The sequence below is a fragment of the Nyctereutes procyonoides genome, unplaced genomic scaffold (assembly GCF_905146905.1).
Source record: "Nyctereutes procyonoides isolate TBG_1078 unplaced genomic scaffold, NYPRO_anot_genome, whole genome shotgun sequence".
Lineage (NCBI taxonomy): Eukaryota > Metazoa > Chordata > Mammalia > Carnivora > Canidae > Nyctereutes > Nyctereutes procyonoides.
This window is the reverse complement of record NW_026575137.1, coordinates 4,137,404-4,163,019: the sequence shown is the minus strand read 5'-3', so window position 1 is coordinate 4,163,019 and position 25,616 is coordinate 4,137,404. Positions and strand designations below refer to the sequence as shown.

Here is a 25,616-nt window from a genome sequence, read left to right as displayed (position 1 = left end):
ATTGAAGTGTAATCCAGATTTTGTAACTCTGTGGGAAAGAGGGATGTTTCTGATTCTTTCTTTTGAAGTGAGGTTTTCCTTCTAGTCATTTTGCTCAGTGCAGAGTGGCCAAAAACAAGTTGTATTGGAACACGGGGGAGTATCACTGGTCCCTCTAGCTGGTCTTCTGGGGGAGGGGCCTGCTGCGCTGATTTTCAGGTGTTAGCACTTGGGGGAGCTGCTCTGCCCCTGCCTGCTGCAGGGCTCAGCGGGGGTTGTTTACCCCGTCGGGCCCCAGGAGGAACAGCCGCAGTGGCTATGGCAACTCTGGAAGCCTGGATTTAGCCTCCGCAGGAACTACGGGGCTCGGGGCTCTCTCGGCTCTCCGTCCGCAGGGCCTGGAGGCTCCGGGGCGGGGCCGCTGATCTGCTCAGCTCGGGGCAGGAGCGTCTTCGCTGTCTCGGGCCCTCCCGGCCTCTGCCTGTCCCGGGGGAGGCCGGATCCTGGGCTGTGTCCCGGCGCCCTGTGCTCCGGGGCCTGCGCTGGTGGATTCGCGCTCCCGCCCCGCAGCCCCCTCCGCGGAGCCGCTCCCGAGCCCCTCCGAGCTGCTCCGGCCCCACCGTGCGCGCTGCAGCCCTTAGGGAGCTCGGAGCACTCTCCTGCGCTCGCAGGTGTCTGTCAGTGTCCCCGGGAGCCCGAGGGCATCCCCGCTCTCCTGGGTCCTGCTCCAACTCCCTGCGAGCCCCTTTCCGCCCGCCCGGGAAGGTTGGTGCAGCTCCTGCTCCTCCGGGACGGGGCTCTCCTGTCCTGGGGACACTCGCCCCGGCCTCAGCCCGGCTCCTCGCGGGGCCCCTCCCCCTCGGAGGCCTTTTGTTCCTTTATTCCCCCCCCCCCGTCTTCCTACCTTGATAGAAGCGGGGACTCTTCTCACTGTAGCATTCCAGCTGGTCTCTCTTTACATCTCAGGCCGAATTCGTAAATTTTCAGGATGGTTTGAAGGTTATCTAGGTAATTTGGTGGGGACAGGCGATTTGGGGACCCTGCTCTTCCGCCATCTTGCCACTCCCTCTATTTTCAATTTTTTTTTTAATTTTTTTTTTTTTTTTTATGACAGTCACAGAGAGAGAAGGAGAGAGAGGCAGAGACACAGGCAGATGGAGAAGCAGGCTCCATGCACCGGGAGCCCGACGCGGGACTCGATCCCGGGTCTCCAGGATCGCGCCCTGGGCCAAAGGCAGGCGCCAAACCGCTGCGCCACCCAGGGATCCCTATTTTCAATTTTTTGAGGATACTTCATACTATTTTCCACAGTGATTGCACCAATTTACATTCCAACTAATAGTGCACAAGGATTCCTTTTGCTCTACATCCTCCCCAACATGTTATTTCTTATATTTTCTATTCTAGCTATTTGGACAAGTATAAAGTGATTTTTCATTATGGTTTTGATTTGCATTTCTCTAATTATTAGTGATGCTGAGCATCTTCTCATGTGTCTACTGGCTAATTGTGTGTCTTCTTTGGAAAAATGTGTATTCAAATCTTTCGCCCATTTTTTAAATTTATTGATTTTTTGGTGTGGAATTGTGTAAGTTCATTATATATTTTATATATTATCCCCTTATCAGATAAATCATTTGCAAATATCTTCTCCCATTCAGTACACTGCCTTTTCATTTTTTATTATTTCTTTTGCTGTGCAAAAGCTTTTTATTTTGGTATAGCCCTAATAATTTTATTTTGCTTTTGCTTCCCTTGCATCAGAAGATATATCTAGAAACGTTGCTACAGCCAATGTTTTCTTCTAGGATTGTTATGGTTTCAGGTCCACATTTAGGTCTTTAATCCATTTTATTTTTGTGTATAACTAAGAAAGTGGTCTAGTTTCATTCTTTAGCATGAAGCTGTCCAGTTTTATTGTCTTTTTCAGAGCAGAAGTTTCTTTCTTGGATCATGTCTTTGGTGTTGTATCTAAATTAATGTACTTTTGGGTATGCCTGGGTAGCACAGCAGTTGACTGTCTACTTTCGGCTCAGGGCGTGATCCCAGGATCCAGGATCAAATCCCACATCGGGCTCGCTTGCAAGGAGCCTGCTTCTCCCTCTGCCTATGTCTCTGCCTCTCTCTCGGCCTGTATCTCATGAATAAATAAATAAATCTTAAAAAAATAAAATTAATTAACTTTTTATACTTTTACAAAATGTGTCTGAAATCTGAAAATAAACCTACACTGAGATGCAATGTTGGACAGTGAGTTAGACATTCACTAAGGAAGTAGAGAAATGTACAAAGTAAACAGGACATAAAACAGTCTCCAATACTGCTCCATCAATGCATGCCAGAGACCGGGCTTAAGCTTGGGCTGGATAGCTCACTTACTCAGGGCTGGCATCTAGAGCTAGAATGAAGCAAAGTTGCTTACAGACAGAGGAATAATTAACTTGAGGGTCAGGGAACTACTCAACATGCCATCCCCAAAGTAATTCTTCTTGGAAGATAGTTTGATTTGCCTCATTCTTTAAAGTGATAAATTTCCAACTGTTATAAATTCTAGTCTCAAGTGTGAAGACAATCAAAAAAAGGTAATCATAGGAGAAAATAAAGGCAAATACTTGAAAGCTGTTGATAAATATACCTCTTAGAGCTTAAAAGCATCAAAATCACTTAAAATAGCAAAAATTGAATAATAAGTATTTGTGGATGCACAATTGTTTATTTTAAGTAGAGTAATTCAATCAAAAAGATTTTTCTGTCAAGCACCACAAATTGTTACATTTTTCAACAACACTGGAAGAATCTAGCATGTCACCACATTGCTATTACCTTGTTACCTTGTAAAAAATGGCAGTTAACCTGAGAGGCAGTTAGTCCAAGCTGAGCCTTTGAAAACCTATTTAGCATAGACAATGACCCTAAAAGCAGATACCCCATGGGATCTCCTATGAAGACAGGTTACTTCCAATTAAAAAAAAAATTCTTTTCTACACTGAAGAAAGACTAATTTATCTGGAAATATCTATTTATGAAGAAATACTTCTAGGAAAGCAATCATTTCAAATTAGACTCTCAGTGTTATTTAGTTTCCATTCTGACATTTCCTTATTTAAACTAAGCAAAAATATATTTCCTATATTACAAATACATAAGAAAACAAATACTCTTGTTCTTCAGGGATTAATGATAAAGACCATGGAGACTACACAGGAAAAATATGACCTGACTTTAATTTGATTTTGTGAATTAGTAACTCAATGATAGAGTCAAAATTTGAATTGATTTGAAGACATAATCTTAACATTGCTATAAGTGAAAAAAGGATGAAAAGTTACATCGTATGACTCAATACTTGGAATGTTCACTGTTACTCAAGTTCTAAATATATCTAGAATATTTCTAAATATACTCAATTTCTAAACATACAAAGAATAATTATTTGCTACATAGAGAACTAAAATCAGAATATACGTTGTTAAAAAGCATGCTGTTTACAATCATAAAAACTAGGGTGAAAAAAATAAAATAAAATAAAACTAGGGTGAGTTATGGGATTTTTGTGTCTATACTGTGAAATATAAGCAAGTTTACTTATTAGGAATACTAAATCTATATTTCTTAAGTCAAACTTCAAATATAAGCCACTGGCCAATTTGAACTTTGAATTAGAGACAACATTGTTTCAAATACACTGTCTAGATTATCTCATGTCTTGTTTATGTTTTTAGAAAAAAAGACTTTATTGTTATTAATATTATTGTTGTTTCCTCAAAAGGAAGCTCATCCACCCACACTGACACATAAATGTCACTGACACATGAAGGTCAATATGGATACTGGCTTCCTGTAAATTAAACTAATGATAATGAATGTCCATTCATTCACTATAATATAGTGTTCCATTATGTAGATATGCCACCATTTATATCCATTCTATTGTTACTGGACACTTATCAGACTTACAACATTTAAGTAAAAAAAAATGCTATTGAGAGTAATCTTGGTACATACATGTGCAATAGTTGCTCTGTAGTCTATGCATAGGAGTGGACTATAACTATGTAAATGTTTAACTATACTAGGTAATACTAAATGTATTGCAAGGTAATTGTATTGATTCATACTATCAAAATCAGTATATAAGAAATCCACATCCTTGCCAAAATTTTGTACCGTCTCACTTTTAAATTTTCCAATCTGATGAGCATGTACTGGTATTTCATTATAATTTTAATTTATATTTCCCTAATGACTAATGAGATTGAATATTGTTTTATATGTGTTTTGGTCATTACTATTTTATCTTCTATAAAATAAAACAGTCCAATTATATTTTTGAATGTTTAAAATTAGAATTACAAGATAAAATATTTCCCTTTCTCCTAATAATTATTTGGAGTACACTCTCTACCATAAAAACAAAACAAACAAAAAACAAAACAAAAACAGAATATTGAATCCTTATTGTGCAATAGTCACTACGTATTTATTAATGCCCTACTGTGCTCTAGGTGGCTTCTGGAGAAAAAGAATCCATGGTATCACTTAACTACCAGAAATTAGCAGATTATTGCTTTTTTTAAAAAGTGAATAATTAATGTTTCCTCAAATCTCCCACCATCTGCCTCAATTCTATCAGAAAAAGAGTTAATCCCTTTCTATTTAAGCTCCATAAAATTTTACCTGGTATTGTAAAACAAAGTGGCAACTCAGAAAAAAAATATGTCAGGGCAATGAAAATACATGACCTATTTTCACACCACTACTAAAGAAGTGAAGAAATATGTATAGCGAGTATAGCATAAAACACTCTTCAATCCCACCCCAGTCCTGCATGCCAAAGAGGTCATTAACTTGAGCCGAACAGCTCACTCATTCAGTGAGTAAACCTAACTTCTGAGTCACTATAACTTACAATCTTTTCCACAACACTTCAAAGTCTAACATAGATTATATGAATTAACTTCCATTAATAATAATAAAAACTGGATTCACTTATTCTGTAAAAATTTCTTCACTACCTACTCTATGCTAGAAACAATATGCTACACATGGAATAACAATGATGATAGTCTCCACCCTTTAGGGAGATCATAGTTTAATAACAAAAGTTTAACATTTGACCATGCAAATAAACTACTCTGGTACTAAGACAAGAGTTCATATAAATGTCTGCCCATAGAGGCTCAATAATTGTAGACTTTTACCTGGTGTATCAGAAAACGCTTCACAGAAAAAGTTGAAAAGTCAATGGGAAGAGACAAGTTCAAAATAGAGGTAAGAGCATTGGCATAGGCACATGAAACAACAGTCCAGTCAGAGAATTACAGGTGTTAGTCATAGATGGGGGCTTAAAGCATAATACAGAGTGGAAAGGGAACAAATAGTAAGAATCTGGTATAGCACTCTGGGGAATTTGGAAATGTTGTATGTATTTAAATAGAATACTGTATATATTACATCAAACAAGAAGGATATTACACACTCAGAAGAGATTATTAAAAGGATTTCAATGAGGGGATTATTTACAGAAATATAGACAGGGTTGAGGGAAGTCTACAAGAGAGTGAAGTATCAGTATCTGGAACTGGGGACACATAGAGCAGGGAGGTGTCACCACCATAGGCCTGATGGTACTAGGGAAAGGAGGGATCCTTGATATCCTGAAAGGGCTGTAGTCATAGAAGTGGGGTACTACAGCACTGGGTAGGACACTGCCAAATTTGTCTATTTAGGAAGAAAGAACCCAAAGAAATACCCCCATCCTCAGTCTGCTTCATCAATTGTTATCTTCTAGTGTCTCCCAATGTATTAAGTACAACTAAAAAAAGGTGTCCAGAAAGAGTAGCTGACACAGTTTGTAAAGATCATCCAGCTGGCACATAGGGCAGAGTGGAAAAGAATGAAGATGTGTATGTGTGCATATGCATACGTGTATATCTCACCTACTATGTGCAAAACATTATAATTTATGCACTTCATGTGTACTATCTCTTTAAGCTTCATAAAAATCCTGAGAACTAGATATATTTACCACCTCTTTAAAAATAAACTTAGGTCAGATAAATTATTTATGATCCCGTATCTAGCAAGTTGCAAAGTAGGTTTTCAACTCAAGGCTTTTTAACAAGAATGCTTCTACTCTAAAATATGTTTTCCCCTTCACCAGGAGCCAGTATCACATGACATAGTAAATCACTAGAGGAATACTATTAAAACAAAATACGTGAAAAAGCTGTTCACTATTCCCACAATTACTTATTTAATACTATTGTATGGTTATTTTTAATGCATTAATAAATGAAAACAAAATAGATATCTTTGAAAGGGGATATATGATCATAATTCCTGGATAGTATAGTGGCACTTAAAAATAATTAAAATAAGTCAATCTGAAATATATTGGAATTAATATGAGTTCATAAGGCAGTCAGTTACAAATATATATAAACTTAATTAAATAGCTTTCATATTTACTTACAATACTTGGTTAGAAAATATAATAATTTGAAACTTGCTAAGATGGTAGATCCTAAAACTTCCAAAAAAAGAAAAAATCTTTTTTGTGTCTATTTGAGGTGACAAATATTTGCTAAGCTTATTGTGGTAATCACTGCACAATGTATGTAGGTCAAGTCATTATGCTATCCACCGTAAACTTATACAGAGGCCATTCTTTAACATGTTAGCCATTCTAATATGTAGTCAGTAATATGTCATGATTTTAATTTGCACTCTTCTAATGATAATGATGATATTTTCATGTACTTACTTGTCATTCATATATATTCTTTGGTGAAATATTAGTGCAAATATTATCCACATTTTAAAAGAAAATGGGAAAACAATTCCACAAATATTGAGGTTTCTTTATATTTTGTAAAAAGCTATTAGATACACACTTTGAAAAGATTTTCCCAACTTTTGGCTTATATTTTCATTCTCTTAACAGAATTTTCCAAAAAGCAGAAATACTTAATTTTGATGAACTCTAATTTTCTAAGTTTTCTTTTATGAATCATGCTTTTGATGTTGTACCTAGGAAATATTTGACAAGATTTGGCAAGAATGTAGAGAAACTGGAACTCACATAAACTGATAGTGAGAATGTCTAGTAGTACAAGAATTTTGGAAAAAGTTTGTCAATTTCTTAAAAAGTTTAACATATACTAACCACATGATCAAGATGCTCTACTTCTAGAAGTTTACTTAAGAGAAGTGAAGGCAAACACAGTAACAATTGTACATGAATGTTTACAGCAGCATTGTATAATAGCCAAAACTAGAAACAATCCAAATGCCCATAAATAGGTGAATAGATAAACAATGGTGTATTCATACAGCACATTACTATTCACGGGGAATTGTTTTATGAAATTGAATTTTTTCTTTTTTATCTGATTTTTTTTTTAAAGTGAATGTTCACTGATAGGGGCAATATCAATTAGTTCACCCTTTCCAAAAATAAATGTAGCTAAAAAATCAAGAATACTTATATTATCTATATCTTTATATACTAGTAATTCCATTTCAAGGAAATCATCATAAATAACCAAAAATTTAATAATTTTTTCTTAGCTGAAAAATCAGGTTCTATTGCTTTCAAATAAGAATTCTAAAAGCAAAAAACTAAAAATAATAGGAACTAAGTCCAAACCTATTAAAAAATTTTTTCTATTTTTTAAAATTTTTTTAAATTTATTTATGATAGTCACAGAGAGAGAGAGAGAGGCAGAGACACAGGCAGAGAGAGAAGCAGGCTCCATGCACCGGGAGCCCGACATGGGATTCGATCCCGGGTCTCCAGGATCGCGCCCTGGGCCAAAGGCAGGCGCTAAACCGCTGCGCCACCCAGGGATCCCTTTTTTTCTATTTTTTATTGGATTTCGATTTGCCGACATATAGTAAAACACCCAGTGCTCATTCCATCAAGTGGCCCCCTCAGTGCCCGTCACCCAGTCGCCCCATCCCCCCATCTATCACCCTTTCCACAACCTCTTGTTCGTTTCCCAGAATTAGGTGTCTCTCATGTTCTGTCACCCTCTCTGATATTTTCCACTCATTTTCTCTCCATTCCCCTATAATCCCTTTCACTATTTTTATATTCCCCGTATGAATGAGACCATATAATGTTTGTCCTTCTCCATTGACTCACTTCACTCAGCATAATACCCTCCAGTTCCATCCATGTTGAAGCAAATGGTGGGTATTTGTCGTTTCTAATGGCTGAGGAATATTCCATTGTATACATAAACCACATCTTCTTTATCCATTCATCTTTCAATGGACACTAAGGCTCCTTCCACAGTTGGGCTATTGTGGACATTGCTGCTATAAACATCGGGGTGCAGGTGTCCCGGCATTTCATTGCATCTGTATCTTTGGGGTAAATCCCCAGCAGTGCAATTGTTGGGTCGTAGGGCAGGTCTATTTTAACTCTTTGAGGAACCTCCACAGTTTTCCAGAGAGGCTGTACCAGTTCACATTCCCATCAACAGTGCAAGAGGGTTCCCCTTTCTCCACATCCTCTCCAACATTTGTTGTTTCCTGTCTTGTTAATTTTCCCCATTCTCACTGGTGTGAGGTGGTATCTCATTGTGGCTTTAATGTGTATTTCCCTGATGGCAAGTGATGTGGAGCATTTTCTCATGTGCTTGTTGGGTATGTCTATGTCTTCTTTGGTGAAATTTCTGTTCATGTCTTTTTCCCATTTCATGATTGGATTCTTTGTTTCTTTGCTGTTGAGTTTAATAAGTTCTTTATAGATCTTGGATACTAGCCCTTCCCCTAATACGTCATTTGCAAATGTCTTCTCCCATTCTGTAGGTTGTCTTTTAGTTTTGTTGACTGTTTCTTTTGCTGTGAAGAAGATTTTTATCTTAAGACCCAATAGTTCATTTTTGCTTTTGTTTCCCTTGCCCTCATAGATGTATCTTGCAAGAGGCTGCTGTGGCCAAGCTCAAAAAAAGGTGTTGCCTGTGTTCTGCTCTAGGTTTCTGATGGATTCTTGTCTAACATCTTGAAAGATCTTGTCTAGGGATCCCTGGGTGGCGCAGCGGTTTGGCGCTTGCCTTTGGCCCAGGGCGCGATCCTGGAGACCCGGGATCGAATCCCACGTCGGGCTCCCGGTGCATGGAGCCTGCTTCTCCCTCTGCCTATGTCTCTGCCTCTCTCTCTCACTGTGTGACTATCATAAATAAATAAATAAATAAAAAAAAAGAAACTTTCCTTCAAAAAAAAAAAAAAGAAAGATCTTGTCTATATCTTTCACCCATTTTGAGTTTATCTTAGTGTATGGTATATGAGAATGGTCTAGTTTCATTCTTCTGCATGTGGCAATCCAATTTTCCCAGCACCATTTATTGAAGAGACTGTCCTTTTTCCAGTGGAAAGACTTTCCTGCTTTATCCAATACTAGTTGACCATAGAGTTGAGGGTTATATATTCTGTTCCATTGATCTATGTGTCTGTTTTTGTGCCAGTACCACACTGTCTTGATGATCACAGGTTTGTAGTACAACTTGAAATCTGGCATTGTGATGCCCCCAGCTCTGGTTTTCTATTTCAATATTCTCTTGGTTATTCAGGGTCTTTTCTGATTCCACACAAATCTTAAGATGATCTGTTCCAACTCTGAAGGAAGCCCATGTATTTTGATAGGGATTGCATTGAACATGTAAATTGCCCTGGGCACCATAGACATTTTCACAATATGAATTCTTCCAATCCATGAGCATGGAATATTTTTCCATCTTTTTGTGTCTTCCTCAATTTCAGAAGTGTTCCATAGGTTTTAGGGTATAGATCCTTTCCCTCTTTGGTTAGGTTTATTCCTAGGTATCTTATGCTTTTGGGTGCAATTGCAAATGGGATTGACTCCTTAATTTCTCTTTCTTCAGTCTCATTGTCAGTGTATAGAAATGCCGCTGACTTCTGGGCTTAATTTTGTATCCTGCCACATTGTCAAATTCTGAGTTCTAGCAATCTTGGGGTGGTCTCTTTTGGGTTTTCTAGGTACAGTATCATGTCATCTGCAAAGAGGGAGAGTTTGACTTCTTTGCCAATTTGAATGCCTTTTACTTCTTTTTCTTGTCTGATTGCTGAGGCTAGGATATCTAGTACTATGTTGAATAGCAGTGGTGAGAGTGGACCTCCATGTCATGTTCCTGATCTTAGGGGAAAGGCTCCCAGTGCTTCCCCATTGAGAATGATATTTGCTGTGGGCTTTTCGTAGATGGCTTTTAAGATGTCGAGGAATGTTCCCTCTATCCCTACACTCTGAAGAGTTTTGATCAGGAATAGATGCTGTATTTTGTCAAATGCTTTCTCTGCATCTATTGAGAGGATCATATGGTTCTTGTTTTTTTCTCTTGTTGATGTGATCTATCACGTTGTTTTACGAGTGTTGAACCAATCTTGAATCGCAGGAATAAATACCACTTGGTCATGCTGAATAATCTTCTTAATGTTCTTTGGATCCTATTGGCTAGTATCTTGTTGAGAATTTTTGCATCCATGTTCATCAGGGATATTGGTCTATAATTCTCCTTTTTGGTGGGTTCTTTGTCTGGTTTTGGAATTAAGGTGATGCTGACCTCATAAAATGAGTTTGGAAGTATTCCGTCCCTTTCTATCATTCGGAACAGCTTTAGTAAAATAGGTATTGTTTCTTCCTTAAACGTTTGATAGAATTCCCCTGGGAAGCCATCTGGCCCTGGACTTTTGTGTCTTGGGAGGCTTTTGATGACTGCTTTAATTTCTTCCCTCATTATTGGACTGTTCAGGCTGGCTTTCTATTTCTTCCTGTTCCAGTTTTGGTAGTTTGTGGTTTTCCAGAAATGCGACCATTTCTTCGAGATTGCCTAATTTATTGACGTATAGCTCCTCATAATACGTTTTTAAAATTATTTGTATTTCCTTGGTGTTGGTTGTGATCTCTCCTCTTTCATTCATGAGTTTATTAATTTGAGTCTTTTCTCTTTTGTTTTTAATAGGGCTGGCTAATGATTTCTCTATCTTATTCTTTCAAAGAACCTGGTTTTGTTTATCTGTTCTACAGTTCTTCTGGTCTCTATTTCATGGAGTTCTGCTTGAATCATTATTATCTCTCTTCTTCTGCTTGGTGTAGGTTTTATTTGCTATTCTTTCTCCAGTTCCTTTAGGTGCAAGGTAAGCTTGTGTATTTGAGTTTTTCCCAATTTTTTGAGAGATCCTTGTATTGCTATGTATTTCCCTCTTAGGACTGCTTTTGCTGTATCCCAAAGATTTTGAATAGTTGTATCTATTTTCATTTGTTTCCATGAATCTTTTGAATTTTTCTCTAACTTCCTGGTTAACCCATTCATCTTTTCGTAGGATGCTCTTTTTTTAAATATTTAATTTACTTATTCATGAGAGATGCGGGGGTGCAGAAACACAGGCAGAGGGAGAAGCAGGCTCCATGCAGGAAGCCTGACATGGGACTCGATCCCGGGTCCCCAGGATTAGGCCCTGGGCTGAAGGCAGAACTAAACTGCTGAGCCACCCAGGCTGCCTTATAGGATGCTCTTTAACCTCCATCTGTTTTTCTTCCAAATTTCTTCTTGTGATTGAGTTCAAGTTTCAAAGCATTATGGTCTGAAAATATGCAGGGGACAATCTCTGTCTTTTGGTATCAGTTGAAACCTGATTTGTGACCCAGTATATGGTCTACTCTGGAGAAAGTTCCATGCACTTGAGAAGAATATGTATTCAGTTGTGTTTGGATGCAAAGTTCTGTATATACCTGTGAAATCCATCTGGTCCAGTGTATCATTTAAAGCCCTAGTTTCTTTGGTGATGTTGTGCTTAGAGGATCTGTTATTTGCAGAGAGTGCTGTGTTGAAGTCTCCCACTATTAATGTATTATTATGTAAGTATGTCTTTACTTTGGTTATTAATTAATTGATATACTTGGCAGCTCCCACATTAGGGGCATATATGTTCATGATTGTTAGGTCCTCTTATTGGATAGATCCTTTAAGTATGATATAATGTCCCTCTTCATCTCTTACCACAGTCTTTGAGATAAACTTTATCTGATATGAGGATTGCCACCCCACTTTCTTTTGAGGACCATTTGAATGGTAAATGGTTCTCCAACTTTCATTTTCAGGCTTGAAGTGTCCTTAGGTCTAAAATGATTCTTTTGTAGACAGGAAATAGATGGGTCTTGCTCTTTAACCAGTCTGAAACCCCGCATCTTTTGATGGGATCATTTAGCCCATTCACGTTCTGAGTTACTATTGAAAGATATGAATTTAGTGTCATCGTAATACCTATTCAGTCCCTGTTTTTGTGGATTATTTCTTTAGGCTTCCTCTTTCTTTTACAGGGCTCTTCTTAATATTTCCTGCAGAGCCAGTCGGTGGTCACATATTCTTTCAGTTTCTGCCTATCTTGGAAGCTCTTTATCTCTCTTGCTATTCTGAATGAGAGCCTTGCTGGATAAAGTATTCTTGGCTGCATGTTCTTCTCCTTTAGGACCCTGAATATATCCTGCCAGCTCTTTCTGGCCTGCCAGGTCTCTGTGGAGAGGTCTGCTGTTGATCTAATATTTCTCCCCATATAATTTAGGGATCTCTTGTCTCTGGCTGCTTTAAGGATTTTCTCTTTATCTTTGGAATTTGCAAGTTTCACTATTAAATGTTGAGGTGTTGAATGGTTTTTACTGATTTTGGGGGGGAACCTCTCTATCTCCTGGATCTGAATGCCTGTTTCCCTCCCCAAATTAGGGAAGTTCTCAGCTATGATTTGTTCAAATATGCTTTCTGACCCTCTGCCTCTCTCGGCATTCTCTGGAACTCCAATTATATGTGGATTTTTCCTTCTGAGGCTATCATTTATTTCCCTTAACCTTTCCTCATGGTCTTTTTTTCTTTCCCCATGGTTTTTTTCTTTCCTCATGGTTTTTCCTCATGGTCTTTCCTCATGGTTTTTTTCTTTCCTCATGGTTTTTCCTCATGGTTCTTTCCTCATGGTTTTTTTCTTTCCTCATGATTTTTCCTCATGGTCTTTCCTCATGGTTTTTTTCTCTTTTCTTCCCCAGCCCCTTCCTGCCATCAACTTGTCTTCTATTATGTCACTCCCTCTTCCACCTCATTAGCCCTCGTCATTCGGACCTCCAGTTTGGATTGCATCTCATTTAATTGATTTTTAGTTTCAGCCTGATTAGATCTAAATTCTGAAGTCATGAAATCTCTTGAAACTTTTATGCTTTATTCCAGAGCCACCAAGTAGCTTTATAATTGTGCTTCTGAATTGGCTTTCTGACATCAAATTGTAATCCAAATTCTGTAATTATGTGGCAAAGAATAGTGTTTCTGATTCTTTATTTTGTGTTGAGTTCTTCCTTCTAGTCATTTTGCTCAATGCAGAATGGTGTGTGAGTGGGCTGAGTCAAGAATATCAACCAAGACCTAAATAAATTTCACCCTAGATAATTCTTGCTAGAAGCAAAAACCCTTCTCTCTGTATGTAGTATTCTGCCTGTTCTCTTTAAATCTCAGGTCAAATTCGTAGGTGTTCAGGATGATTTGAAAGTTATCTAGATAAGTTGGTGGGACCAGGTGGGATGAGGACTCCTACTCCTCCATCATCTTTAAACATTTCCCCCAAATTATTTAAACTTTAACATCAAATAGCAAATAGTAGAAAAGTATGTATCAACATTTTTAGCCAAAATAATAAATGCTTCAAAAAGAACTTTTTCCAATTTAGTTTTAGGTCATGCTTGTTGACAAGGATATAATGTAGAAGAAAGAGCATTGAACCATATGTTGGTGGAATAACTTGCTGTACAGCAACAAACTCAATGCAGTGGCTCATTTTGAAACTAAATTCCATGTAGACCATGAGATAGGAAGCAGAGTCTCAAATCCACTGAGAACTATAAAGAATATTGCAAACACATCACAGACTACTCATAACACTCTCTTTAGCCAAATCAAGGCCTGTGCAAGCCACAAGCTTTTCATACCAATCTTAAATATTATGGAAACCAACTAAACCACTGTTTTTGCAAGGATAAGTGTTTAATGGATGAAATAGGAGGGACAAATAAGGAATTATGTTTCAAGCTTTTAAAGACCACCAAATGGTTTATTACCTTTCTGCAATTAGACCCAAAATTTGACATTCAGACAACAGTTACCATGCAGACTTATACTCTACTGGAAACAAGGAAATCTTTCCAAGAGTTTCTAGATATAGTACTACTTAGGCCTAGACTTGATTTCCTAAGTCTCCCCAAAACAGTTCTTTATGCCATTAGATAGCAAATCCCAAAGTACAAAAACATTCTACTTGTACATATAATGGATAATTTTATAGATACGAAGCTAAGACATCTTGCTTGATAACATTAGAACTAACTTTCAAGAGAACTGTGAAAATAAGTAGTTGCATTTGGAAGGCAAGTAATGTCCTTTGTGAGGCCACACATAAAATTTTTAACAAAAACTTGATTTCTGTGATAATTTCAGAAAAAAGTACTTATAAATCTAATGTAATAAGAAAGTACTGATACCAAGTACTTAGTAAAATATTTCTATGAAAAAAAGATTCTAACTTGAAATGCAAAAATGAAATTGTCACGCAAGAAAAGAAGTCACAGTTTTAAGATTCACATCTATGTTGAAATAATATACAACTTATTATGGTCATAATGTTTGTGTCCTCCCAAAATCTGCATGCTAAAATCTTAAACCTCAGTATTATAGTGTTAGGACATGGGGCCTTTGGGAGATGATTAGGTAATGAAAGTGGAACAGTCATGAATGGGATTAGTATCTGTGATATTATGATTTATAAGAAATATAAATTTGGTCATCTGAATATATATCTGGTCTTCATCCATAGTTCCTGGCTCACAGCTCCCAAAAACCCTTGGAATTTCCTTAGTGTTAAGATTGACAAAGGTGTCTTGTTATTAATGAGGTGACTTTTGGACCCTGCCTGAGGATGAGGGCTGGTTAACAAAGGAACCAACTATATGACTAAAAGGTTGGAACTTTCATTCTCTGCCCCCACTCCCAACCTTTCCCACCTACAGGGAGGGAGAGGGCCTGGAGATAGAATCAATCACCAATGGCCAATGACTTAATCAATCATGACTCTGTAATGAAACCTCCATTAAACCAAAAAGGACAAGGTTTGGAGAGCTTCCAAGTATATGAACAAGAGGAAATTTGGGATACACCCTGAGAGGGCATAGAAGCTTCATACCCCTTCTCACACACCTTGTCCTATGCATCTCTTTAATCTGACTGTTTCTTTGTTATATCCTTTTATAAGAAATAAGTGATCAGGGATCCCTGGTGGTGCAGCGGTTTAGCGCCTGCCTTTGGCCCAGGGCGCGATCCTGGAGACCCGGGATCGAAACCCATGTTGGGCTCCCGGTGCATGGAGCCTGCTTCTCCCTCTGCCTATGTCTCTGCCTCTCTCTCTCTCTCTCTCTCTCTGTGTGTGTGTGTGTGACTATCATAAATAAATAAAAATAATAAAAAAAGAAATAAGTGATCAAGCAAGTAAAATGTTTCTCTGAGTTCTATGAGCCACTCTGCCAAATTAATCAAATCCAAAAAGGGAGTCATAAAAATTTATGATTTCTAGCCAGGTAATTAGAATGGCAGGTAATTGCCTGGGTTTGTCACAAGCATCAGGGTGATGGGGAGGTGCAGTCTTGTAGGAGTGAACCCTTAATCTGTGGAATCTTCTGATATGTCCAGATAGTGTCAGAATTGAGTTGAATTCTTCAACACTTTGCAGTTGGTTGTGAACCTCCACAACTCCACATGTTGGAAACTGAGTCTCAGAATACCTAATTTAGTGCCCTTAGAAAGAGACTCCAAAGAACTCTCACCCCTTCCTTCGTGTGAGAACACCATCAGATAGTCATCTATGAACCAAGAAGAGGGACTTCACCAGAAACAGAATCTGCCTTGATCTTAGACTTCCCAGGCTCCAGAATTGTGAGAAATAAATTTCTATTGTTTAAAGCTACCCAATCTATGGTATTCTTGTTATAGCAGCCCAAATAAACTAAGGCACCTGCACAGTGAAAAAAATTTCTTTTGTAAGAAACATTGTAATAGAGGATATTTGCTTATTTCCAAACAACAGAACAGCATAAAAATATAATTTTTTGAAATACTAATTAATTTGTGACCAAATAGTAGTTCCTGAAACTTCAGGGTGAAAATATTACTGACAACTTTGTAAGCTAATGTAAATATATGATAAATAATTAATAGGCATCATTTATTAATAAGCTGTAAGAGGAATTTACATATTCTTCCTTGAAGAAATAAAAAAAGGGATACATCTAATTGTGCCCATTTTATAGATTAGCAAATTGTATATCAAGAGGTAGAAGTTTGCCCAAGATCATACAACCAGTAATTAGAGGAGTCTAGTTTAGAACCCAGGTCTTTCAGACTCCAAAGTCCAGGTGTTTCGCAATATGTGCATCCCAAAGTAACTTTGACTCTTACCATTATAGACAGACCAAGCACCTTACTTTTCTATAATATCAATCTACTGTCAATTTATGTTTTTTGCTAAGTTATCTCCTAACACAAATAACTCTCTTCATTTAGCTCCAGTCTTATATCATAAATGATCATTGTTTTCTGTCAAAAATTTAAATTATTTGTAATAGTCACACAATTCTTTATTAATCTATGTTCCCTTTTAGCTTCAAATAAAGATTTTCTTTTCTAGAGGCAAGTCCCCCTCCCCAATCAGTCAGTTTTTATCCAAACTCTGTATTTTTAACAGAATTAATCCCACAAAGCTTTTTTTCTCTCATCAGCATAGTTTGAGATTATAATTCCACATTTTATATGCCCTTTCACTAGAAAATAACAGTTAATAATCATATTGCATTTGGATTTTAAGCAGCCTGAATCTAAAAAGCAAAAATCCTCATGTCCTTCCAGGGAGCAGTTCCTCTGAGTCATTCCTGAGAAGGGCTTTGCATCACTGCTTCACTGAAGCATAATGATCTTCTGATGCCTCATTCCATCAAAGGAAACATCTTTAATTGGAGAAAGTAGGAGAAAACACAATTGGGCCAAGTTTTCTCAGAGGATCTTAAACTGCTTTTCACAGCTCATTTATAGTTTGTCTCTTCTCCTATCCTTTCCACAACCCTCACAAATATACATGCATGTCACTTTTCTTTTCAGAAATTAGTCATTTATAAAGAAACCAATTATTTTTACCAAAGCAATCCATAATTGCATTTTAAAAGCTGGTGGTGTTATAGACAATGTAATCAAATACAAACACGTGAGAGTTTTAGATCATTTGTCCAGGAAACTGACTGTTAGTGGTCAAGTTGAGCAAATAATTTGATATGCTTCCAGGACTATCAATTGCTCGTCTTAAAAATAAATAAATAAAATCAAGTTCTATATATCAAACTGAACTCCCTAAAACAGAATTCAGGCTACAGTCATCTCTCACTGAGACCAGTTCCACATAGCCTAAATCTCCTGCACCCAAAGTCAGCTCTCCACACATGACCTATTACCATTTAAATCATAACATGTGACTCCTATTTTGCAAGTCACACAAAGATTAAATACCTACCATGGTCTACAGGACTCAAGGTTATGATCTGGTTCCTGGCCACCTCCAAAGCCTCATTTCCACCTTTTCCCCTCACTCACACATTTTCACAGCACTAGCCTCCTTGCCAAATTTTTCTTTTTCACTTTTCAAAACACTTTGCTATCCTGGCCTCTTTCATTGCTTGGAATGCACTTCTCTAAGATATTTGATTGGGTAGCTCTCTCATTTCATGAAATTATCTGATCAATGTCACCTTTCAGGAAAGAATTTTTTGGAGCATTTTCATCATACCCTATCCCCCTATTCTGCATTAGCTTTTCTATCTAGCATTTATCACTAACTGACAAAATACATTTGTGTTTATTACCTTGGACTCTTACATTAGATATACGATCCCATGAGGACAAAGATACTGTGTTTTCACCACTAAAGTCCTAATACCCAGAATGTTGCCAGAAGCACATACAGGAGTTCAAAAGTATATGCTGAATTCATTAATTAATGGGTGAAAATATTGTATCAGTAAATGTATTTATAAATTAAAATTCCAACTCATGTCTTTTGTTTTGTTTTTGTTTTTTTCCAACTCATGTCTTAATTCATAACTTTTGACGTTTATTTATTATCCACTTCCTCCTTCTGAAATACTTAAATGCTATCCTTTACCAATTGAATATAAACCCAGTAAAAATATCAATAAAAGTGTACTGCCCCCTCAGCATTTATCCAAGGGGTGGGTACAAAAACAAACTACAACAATATGACTCCTTATCCCTGGAACTGAATTGTGTGCCCAAAAACCCCCAACCAAAAATACTTGTAGATGATTGAATCCAGTGTTATATCTTGAGACATCCAGAGCTACTCTAGTTCATATCATCTCCAGCATCTAATAGTTCTTCTATTTTGGGAGCTATCCAAAGTATTCTTCCATAGGTTTCTCCTCTCTCCCTCACCATTTTTTTCTTTGTTTTAACCAGAATCAATTTCTATTGGTTACAATTCAAAATCTTAACTAATACACATGACAAGCTTATATTCAATCCAATATGCCTTAGAATAAAAAACTTAACAAAAAGTCTCCCAACTCTTTCTTCTATCTCTCATCTTTCCTTCTCGGTCTGTTCTCCACACATACTTTCCAATTACACAGCATCCTTTAGTTACTCAAACCCCACCTCTCTAGAGACACCTCCCAGACATGCCCTTTCTATTGATTTTAATGTTTCAAAATCATTTATCCTTCCTCCCCTCTAGCACCATTTACTCAAAGCTGCTGAATTAAAGTAGGAGTTAAGTAATCAGTATGATTCAGCCAAACCTCACCAAGTAATCAATAATCAATAGCTTCTTTGTTTTTGAGAGACAGAGCAAGTGCATGCATTCTCCTTCTAAAATACTTCCTCTTCTTAAATGCTATCCCTTACCAATTGAATATAAACCCAGTAAAAATATCAATAAAAGTGTACTGCCCCCTCAGCATGAGGAGAGTATGTTGGAGAGGAGAGATAGAGTGGGAGAGAGAATTCTCAAGCGGGCTCCATGCTCAGAGTGCAGAACCTGATCCAGGACTTGATCCTATGCCCCTGAGATCATGACTGCAGGCAAAACCAGGAGTCAGGTGCTCAACCGACTGAGATACCCAGGTACCCCCAAGCCATAGCTTCTTACTCTTACCATGCATATTTGAATTTCTTTAAAAAGAGGCTACTGTTACTCAAAATTTGTTTGTTAAAATTTCAGACAGAATAACAAAGGGAAAGATCTTAGACAGCATAAGGTAGTTACTTTAAAAAAACTCTATTAAATCACAACACTAAAGCAGCCTATCAATCCAAACACAGTTCAGTTAGAGATAAAGGGAGGGCTACAGAGGTGACAACTTATCCATCAATAAACAGATGGAGGCAAAAACTATGATTCATTTCTAACCAATATAACATGACAAAGGTGATGGAATATACATGTCCTTAGTTAGGTTATATAAAACGTCATCTTAGCAGAATAGGAGAAGGAGAGACTCTCCCTTGCTGGCTTTTAATATTTAAGCTTCCATGGTGGGAAGGTCTGAAAGAGGGTGATTCAACAAGGATCTGTGGGCCTTTAGGAGCCTAAATAGGCCCTGACTTAGTCAGAAGGAAAGTAGGGACCTCAGGAGCTAAATTCTGCCAACAATACTTACAAGCTTGAAAGAGAACCTCATGCTCCAGAAAGGAATGTACCTCCATGAATGACTTGGTTGAAGCCTTGTTGAGACATGAGCAGCGGACCCAGCTAAGCCTTGCCCAGAGAGATGATAAATGGATGTTGCTTTAAGCCACTATGTTTATGATAATTTGTTACACAGTGATGGAAAATGAATACACTAGTGTACCAGGGAGACAAGAAGATAAAGAGCATGCCTGTAGAAGAACAAATATAGATTGTGGATTTAGAACATGCAATGCTCTTTTACTGACTAGCTTACCATGTCCACTCCAAAGCATTGAGATGAGGATGAATCAGAAATTTTATGTATAGAAATTAAAGCTTTGTGTGAATATCAAACATAAAAGTGAGTTCCCTTCTCATTCACTCTGCCCTTGTAACTCAGCCCCACTCATTGGCAGCAGTCAAGATCTGCTACCTTCATTTTGAAGAATCATACTTGGCCAATTCTGAGCCACTTAAAGTGAGAGACTGGAGTACTTCAGGATTTGATCTACCTACCCATCCATTCTCTCCATGTGAGTGAGAGAGTGGGTTCTGGAAATTGTCACTCTCCCAACATCTATTGTCTAGGGTATTTGGAGATTGGCTATTAAATGGATTTGGAGGTTGATTGTTAAACGTCTATATAAGGACATAGCAGTGGATTCTTTGTCAATTCTACCCTGAGTTTGGATAGCCTTCCACCATGGCTCCTGCTTCAATCTATTGCTAACATGGTACTGGGTTTTTATTCATTTGTAGTATCCTTCCTGACTTCAACCTAGATTTACCACTTTGTATTTTAACACATTGCCAGAGAACCATAGCCACTTCAGCTCCTCTTGCATCTTAGAACCAAACTTTCGTCATCTGGGAAGTGCCACCTCATTATTTTCAGAAAGACAGATTTACCCCATTGAAAATCCTGCAGCTGAGTACAATCTTAAATCAGCAGTGAGTGATTCATTGGTTTCCAGGCAGTTAAAAAATTTAATCCAATGCAATTTTTGTCAACATTATGGTTTAATGGAATGAAAGTGGCTATAGCTCCAGTGACTTTCAGTGTTTTAGTGATTTTCTACCAAAGTATACTTTTAACATAATTACTGAACACATTCTTATTAAATTTTCTATTTCTGCCACTTACCAGTTAATTATACCCCTCTATGGCAGGTAGTTACGATTTCTTTCTCTACAATTCCCTCACACCTACTTTTTTATAAAGGGACTAGCATTTGCCATGTTTATTTTGTCTATGTTGTTATAAGTAAAAGTATCAGAAATCTGACTATTCCCAAATTTCCTGGAAGCCCTGATCATATTTTCTCAAATTTGCAATGACAATATTTTTTCAAGTAGGCTCTGTGCTGGGCATGAACTCAGGACTGTGAGATCAAGACCTGAGCTGAGATCAAGACAAGAATCAGCCACTTATCCAACTGAGTCACCCAGGTACCTCTGCAATGACAATTTTGAAGAAGAGCGCTTATAGCATAGAATTCTTGGTGTATTCCTACAAACACTAATGACAGGCTTTTATTTTCTCATTACATACTCTTGGTCTTTCAGGCCCAATTTTGGTCTTGACACTCTCTCTTCATTTTGTCTGTGTTGTTAATCCTTATTCCATTATCACATTTTCCCATGGTCATTTCAACTTTAATTTATGCATAAACCCAATATCACCTCTGGTAACCAGCCTCCACCTAGATTCAATGCCTCCTTTCTCCTACTTCTCCATTTCCTTTAGGTAGTTGTACCCAGTCATAAGCAAAGTCTTCCAAGAAGTTAAAAAGTATATGAGGTAAGTTTATTTTAAAGCCTCCAGGATGGGGAAGATAGTTGAAATGCTTAATGAAGAGCTGACAAGTAACGATAAGCTGATGAAATTTTAAACATAATTTTGATTTAACACAATCAGTAAATAATACCTATTTTGCCTGCAACTGAAAATTAAAATGATGTGCCATGCTGGATATATTACCAATATATCCATGAAATGGCACAAAAATTAAAATGGTGAAGACTGCATTCATCTAGAAAGTATTCGGTATTTCTACCTCTCCTGAATCAAGCTCTAAAGGTAGATTAGAATTAAAGCACTTGACTGCAAGCAACTAATTTTAAAAAAAGGGAAGCTTTTCAAAATTATTGTTCAACTATAAGAAGTGATATATTAAAAATACTTACAATTTCTTTAAAATATCCAGGAATTCTACTAATTCCTCTTCAAATCTTTTGGGTTCATATAAAGTAAGGCCACCACGTGCTTTTTTAACATGGATAGCTATATTGTGAGAATCATCACGTTGATCATCATGTTGTTGTTCTTCTACTGTGTCTTCAGTAGGTTTTCTGAACAAAGGAACATAACAGATTATGGTGTTGCACATTGTACAAAAATGACTGACATGATATCTTTACTGTCAAGAGTAGAAAGGCACTGTTGTGAGATAATTTGGCACTTAAATAATGTATGCCTTTTCAATGCCTTAGGTTTTTTTTTATCAATCATCAGTTGTGCAGTTAAATATGTCATTCTGTTAAGCCTAAAAAAATATTTTCTACATACTAAACTTGATTATATGTATTATAACTGTCTTAAGTAATTGAAACATCTTTTGTAATTAGGTGTACATAATTACAGAAAATATTCAGCGTCAGTGGTTAATATCCTTCTCTTTACAGCCATACACTTGTTTTTTGTTTTCTTCACACCAATGATCAAAGTGCTTTTAAGAACTTTTGTTTCAGGGATGCCTGGGTGGCTCAGTGGTTTGAGGTTCTGCCTTTGGTTCTGGAGTGATCCTGGAGTCCTGGGATTGAGTCCCACATCGGGCTCCCTGCCTGGAGCCTGCTTCTCTCTCTGCCTATGTCTCTGCCTCTCTCTGTGTGTCTCTCATGAATAAATAAATAAAAATAAATAAAAGTTTTTGTTTCCAACTGGTAAATTATGAACATCTTGAAAGCATACATTGTTCTTTATTCTTCTGCTAATCGTATGTTATACACCCAAGTCCCCAGGAGATGTATGAAAGAATGGCCATTCCCCGTTCATTTTTCTAGCTCAAATCATTCTTATTAAGAAGTCACTAAAAACCTAAGAACAAAAACTAACAAATGCTGTCTATTCTTAAAAAAAAAAATTGTGGGGATCCCTGGGTGGCGCAGCGGTTTGGCGCCTGCCTTTGGCCCAGGGCGCTATCCTGGAGACCCGGGATCGAATCCCACATCGGGCTCCCGGTGCGTGGAGCCTGCTTCTCCCTCTGCCTGTGTCTCTGCCTCTCTCTCTCTCTCTGTGACTATCATAAATAAATAAAAATTTTAAAAAATTGTGGAGGAGATGATATAAGCCCAAATGATCATAGATTACTGGCCTGTAATAATATACACAAAAATATAAAAATCATACTTAAATATAAGATAAACATTATGTGGAATAATAATAATACAAAATAATCACATTAACATCTAACACATACTTGAGTTTTCATGCTAGCTGTTCTGCTTATTATATACACACTCATTAATATTAACTATATGAAATAAGCAATAATATCCCCCATTGATAAGATAAGGAAGTTTCAGGTTAAAGAGTTTATATAATTTGTCTTACCACTAATAGCTAGTAAAGCTGGAGTTTCTGCAATCTCTCTAAAGTTTGCAGATGTTAAAGCTTAGTAGTAAAGCTTACTTATTTGATGTATACAGAAAAAAGATAGCTTCGCATAACTTAAAAAGATAAAATTAAAAGCCAAAATCCATTTCTCCTTCTATCACTTTCACAGAACCTCAACCATTCCTTCCAGAATTAGAACCCCACTTAAGGCTCTATCCCTAGTTACTCTCATAAATTGTCTAAGCACAGTAAAACTCAGCAAGGATAAGAAATCAAGTATAAAGCGATTGGTTTTCCCCTATGCAGCCTGGATGCTGAAATGCAAATGGAATAAATTTCTTATATTCTGGAGAAGAAAGGTCCATGGACTGGAGGGAAAGGATGAGGTTATGGCAGGCTTTGTGGCAGGAATATGGAAGGTAAGTCCCAATTAGACCTACTATTCTTTGGGCCAAAGTTCATCATATTTACCTAAGGAAGGGGACTCCTGGATTTCCTACTTTGTGTTGGAAAACTCAAGCCAGCCAACAGATTTAGAATAGTCCCCAGTGACATTTAAGCTTCTTAAAATTTAACCAGGAGATACTGGTTAAAGCATGAAAGCACGAAAAAGCACAAAATAATAATAATAATAAAATAAATAAATAAATAAAAATAAATAAAAAAATAAAAAAAATTTAAAAAGGAATGAACAGTTGGTAATCACACACATTACTTGATTAATTGATTAAATTGTGCCCTATGTTCTTCAGGAAGTGGTAGAAATTATCCTCATCATTATCTAGTATAACTAGCAATAATGCAATATATATAGTCTAAAATATTCAGTCATACAAAATTCAAAACTCATTTTCTGAGAAGTTAATTTTATTAAATCTCAACCCTCTGACCCTGTACATTTCTTTGTGATATTCTGTATGACAAAATGAAAAGTATAGATAAAACATCTTTACAGCATTTCAAAGAGATTTTTGTCTCAAGTAAAAGTGAGTTATTACCTGATTTGTAGGACAAATTATCCACTTTTTTCACTGCATTCCATATTTACTTGAAAGAACAGCCAAAAACCAAACTATAATAAATGACTTGGATGTTTAGATATAACTTGGATGTCTGGAATATATTTTCTCAAAAATGAGTGAAGTGCAGTTGTCATTTCCAATATACAGTGTCTGTTGCTTATGATAAAGTTCAACCTTTCAAGTAAAAATTTTATTTTTGGAAAATCTGCATCCGCTTCTATAAACTTGACAGCTTCCTAATACTTAAGACTTTTCTAATGACCAGTGATGATATTAAAGATTGTGATCTTCATATATTGCATAGACGTGTCAACATATGTAAGATTTATCTAAATGTCTACTGTTAACTCCGTGGACCAATGTTGTCTAAATAGCCAGGGTATATTACACAATCATGCATTAGTAAAATAATAGTTTTTGTGCAAAATAATGAGTTTTGAGGCTATCAGTGTTTCTAAATTGGTCATATTAAAAACAAAAAAAGCCTCAGGGGGGAAAAAAGCCTCAGTAAATTCAGGTGATAGGGATTAGCACCACCATCAAGCAAAATAAAATAAAATAAAATATCTCATTCAATCCTCCAACATCACTGTAGAGTATTATCATCTCCATTTTAGATGACGAGACTTAAGGTTCAAAGTTTTAGGTAATCTTTTGAGGCAACACAATTGCCAAATTGCAGAACTGAAATTCAAATCCAGATCTGATTAGTTCAGAGGTCATCACAACACATTGTCATCCATGCATTCTTGTATTATAGTTCTTAAGAACTTTTAAAAATCAGTTCCCCAAGTCTTTCTGTAACTCTCTCCCCCACTTTTTTGTAAATCCATATAAATTTTACTAGGTAGTATTTAGAGCCAGAATAATATATGGGATCTTTCATAAGGTGTTTGCTATAGGATTCTTCATTCCTTTTTTTTTTAAGAAAGTGAAGTCAGCCTGACTCATAAAAATATAAATAAATAGCCACTTTAAGTGTACTATGTTAACTCCATTTATTAAGCTTAGCTTAATTACCACTAATGCCAAACCAGGGAAATAATTATGGGTAAATTCCATCCCCAGGATGTAAGTTTGTAAATTGCAAGCTTTGTCTTATGCTGAACAAGAGTGCTGACTTTGTCCTACATATTGCCAACATATCAAAAGTTACAACTGAGGATTCAAAGGCAAGTTCCATTATATACTCTTGACAGCAAACATTGGAATCCTGT

General features: G+C 36.9%; 1 protein-coding gene across 1 annotated transcript in view; it reads right to left on the bottom strand.

Moving 5' to 3' along the window:
• Positions 1-25,616, bottom strand: part of CNBD1 (cyclic nucleotide binding domain containing 1) — a 362,719-nt gene that overhangs the window by 271,268 nt on the left and 65,835 nt on the right. The window contains exon 4 of the mRNA XM_055303353.1: positions 21,949-22,113. Within this exon, the coding sequence (XP_055159328.1) occupies positions 21,949-22,113 (165 nt within the window). The remainder of the gene's footprint in view (positions 1-21,948; positions 22,114-25,616) is intronic.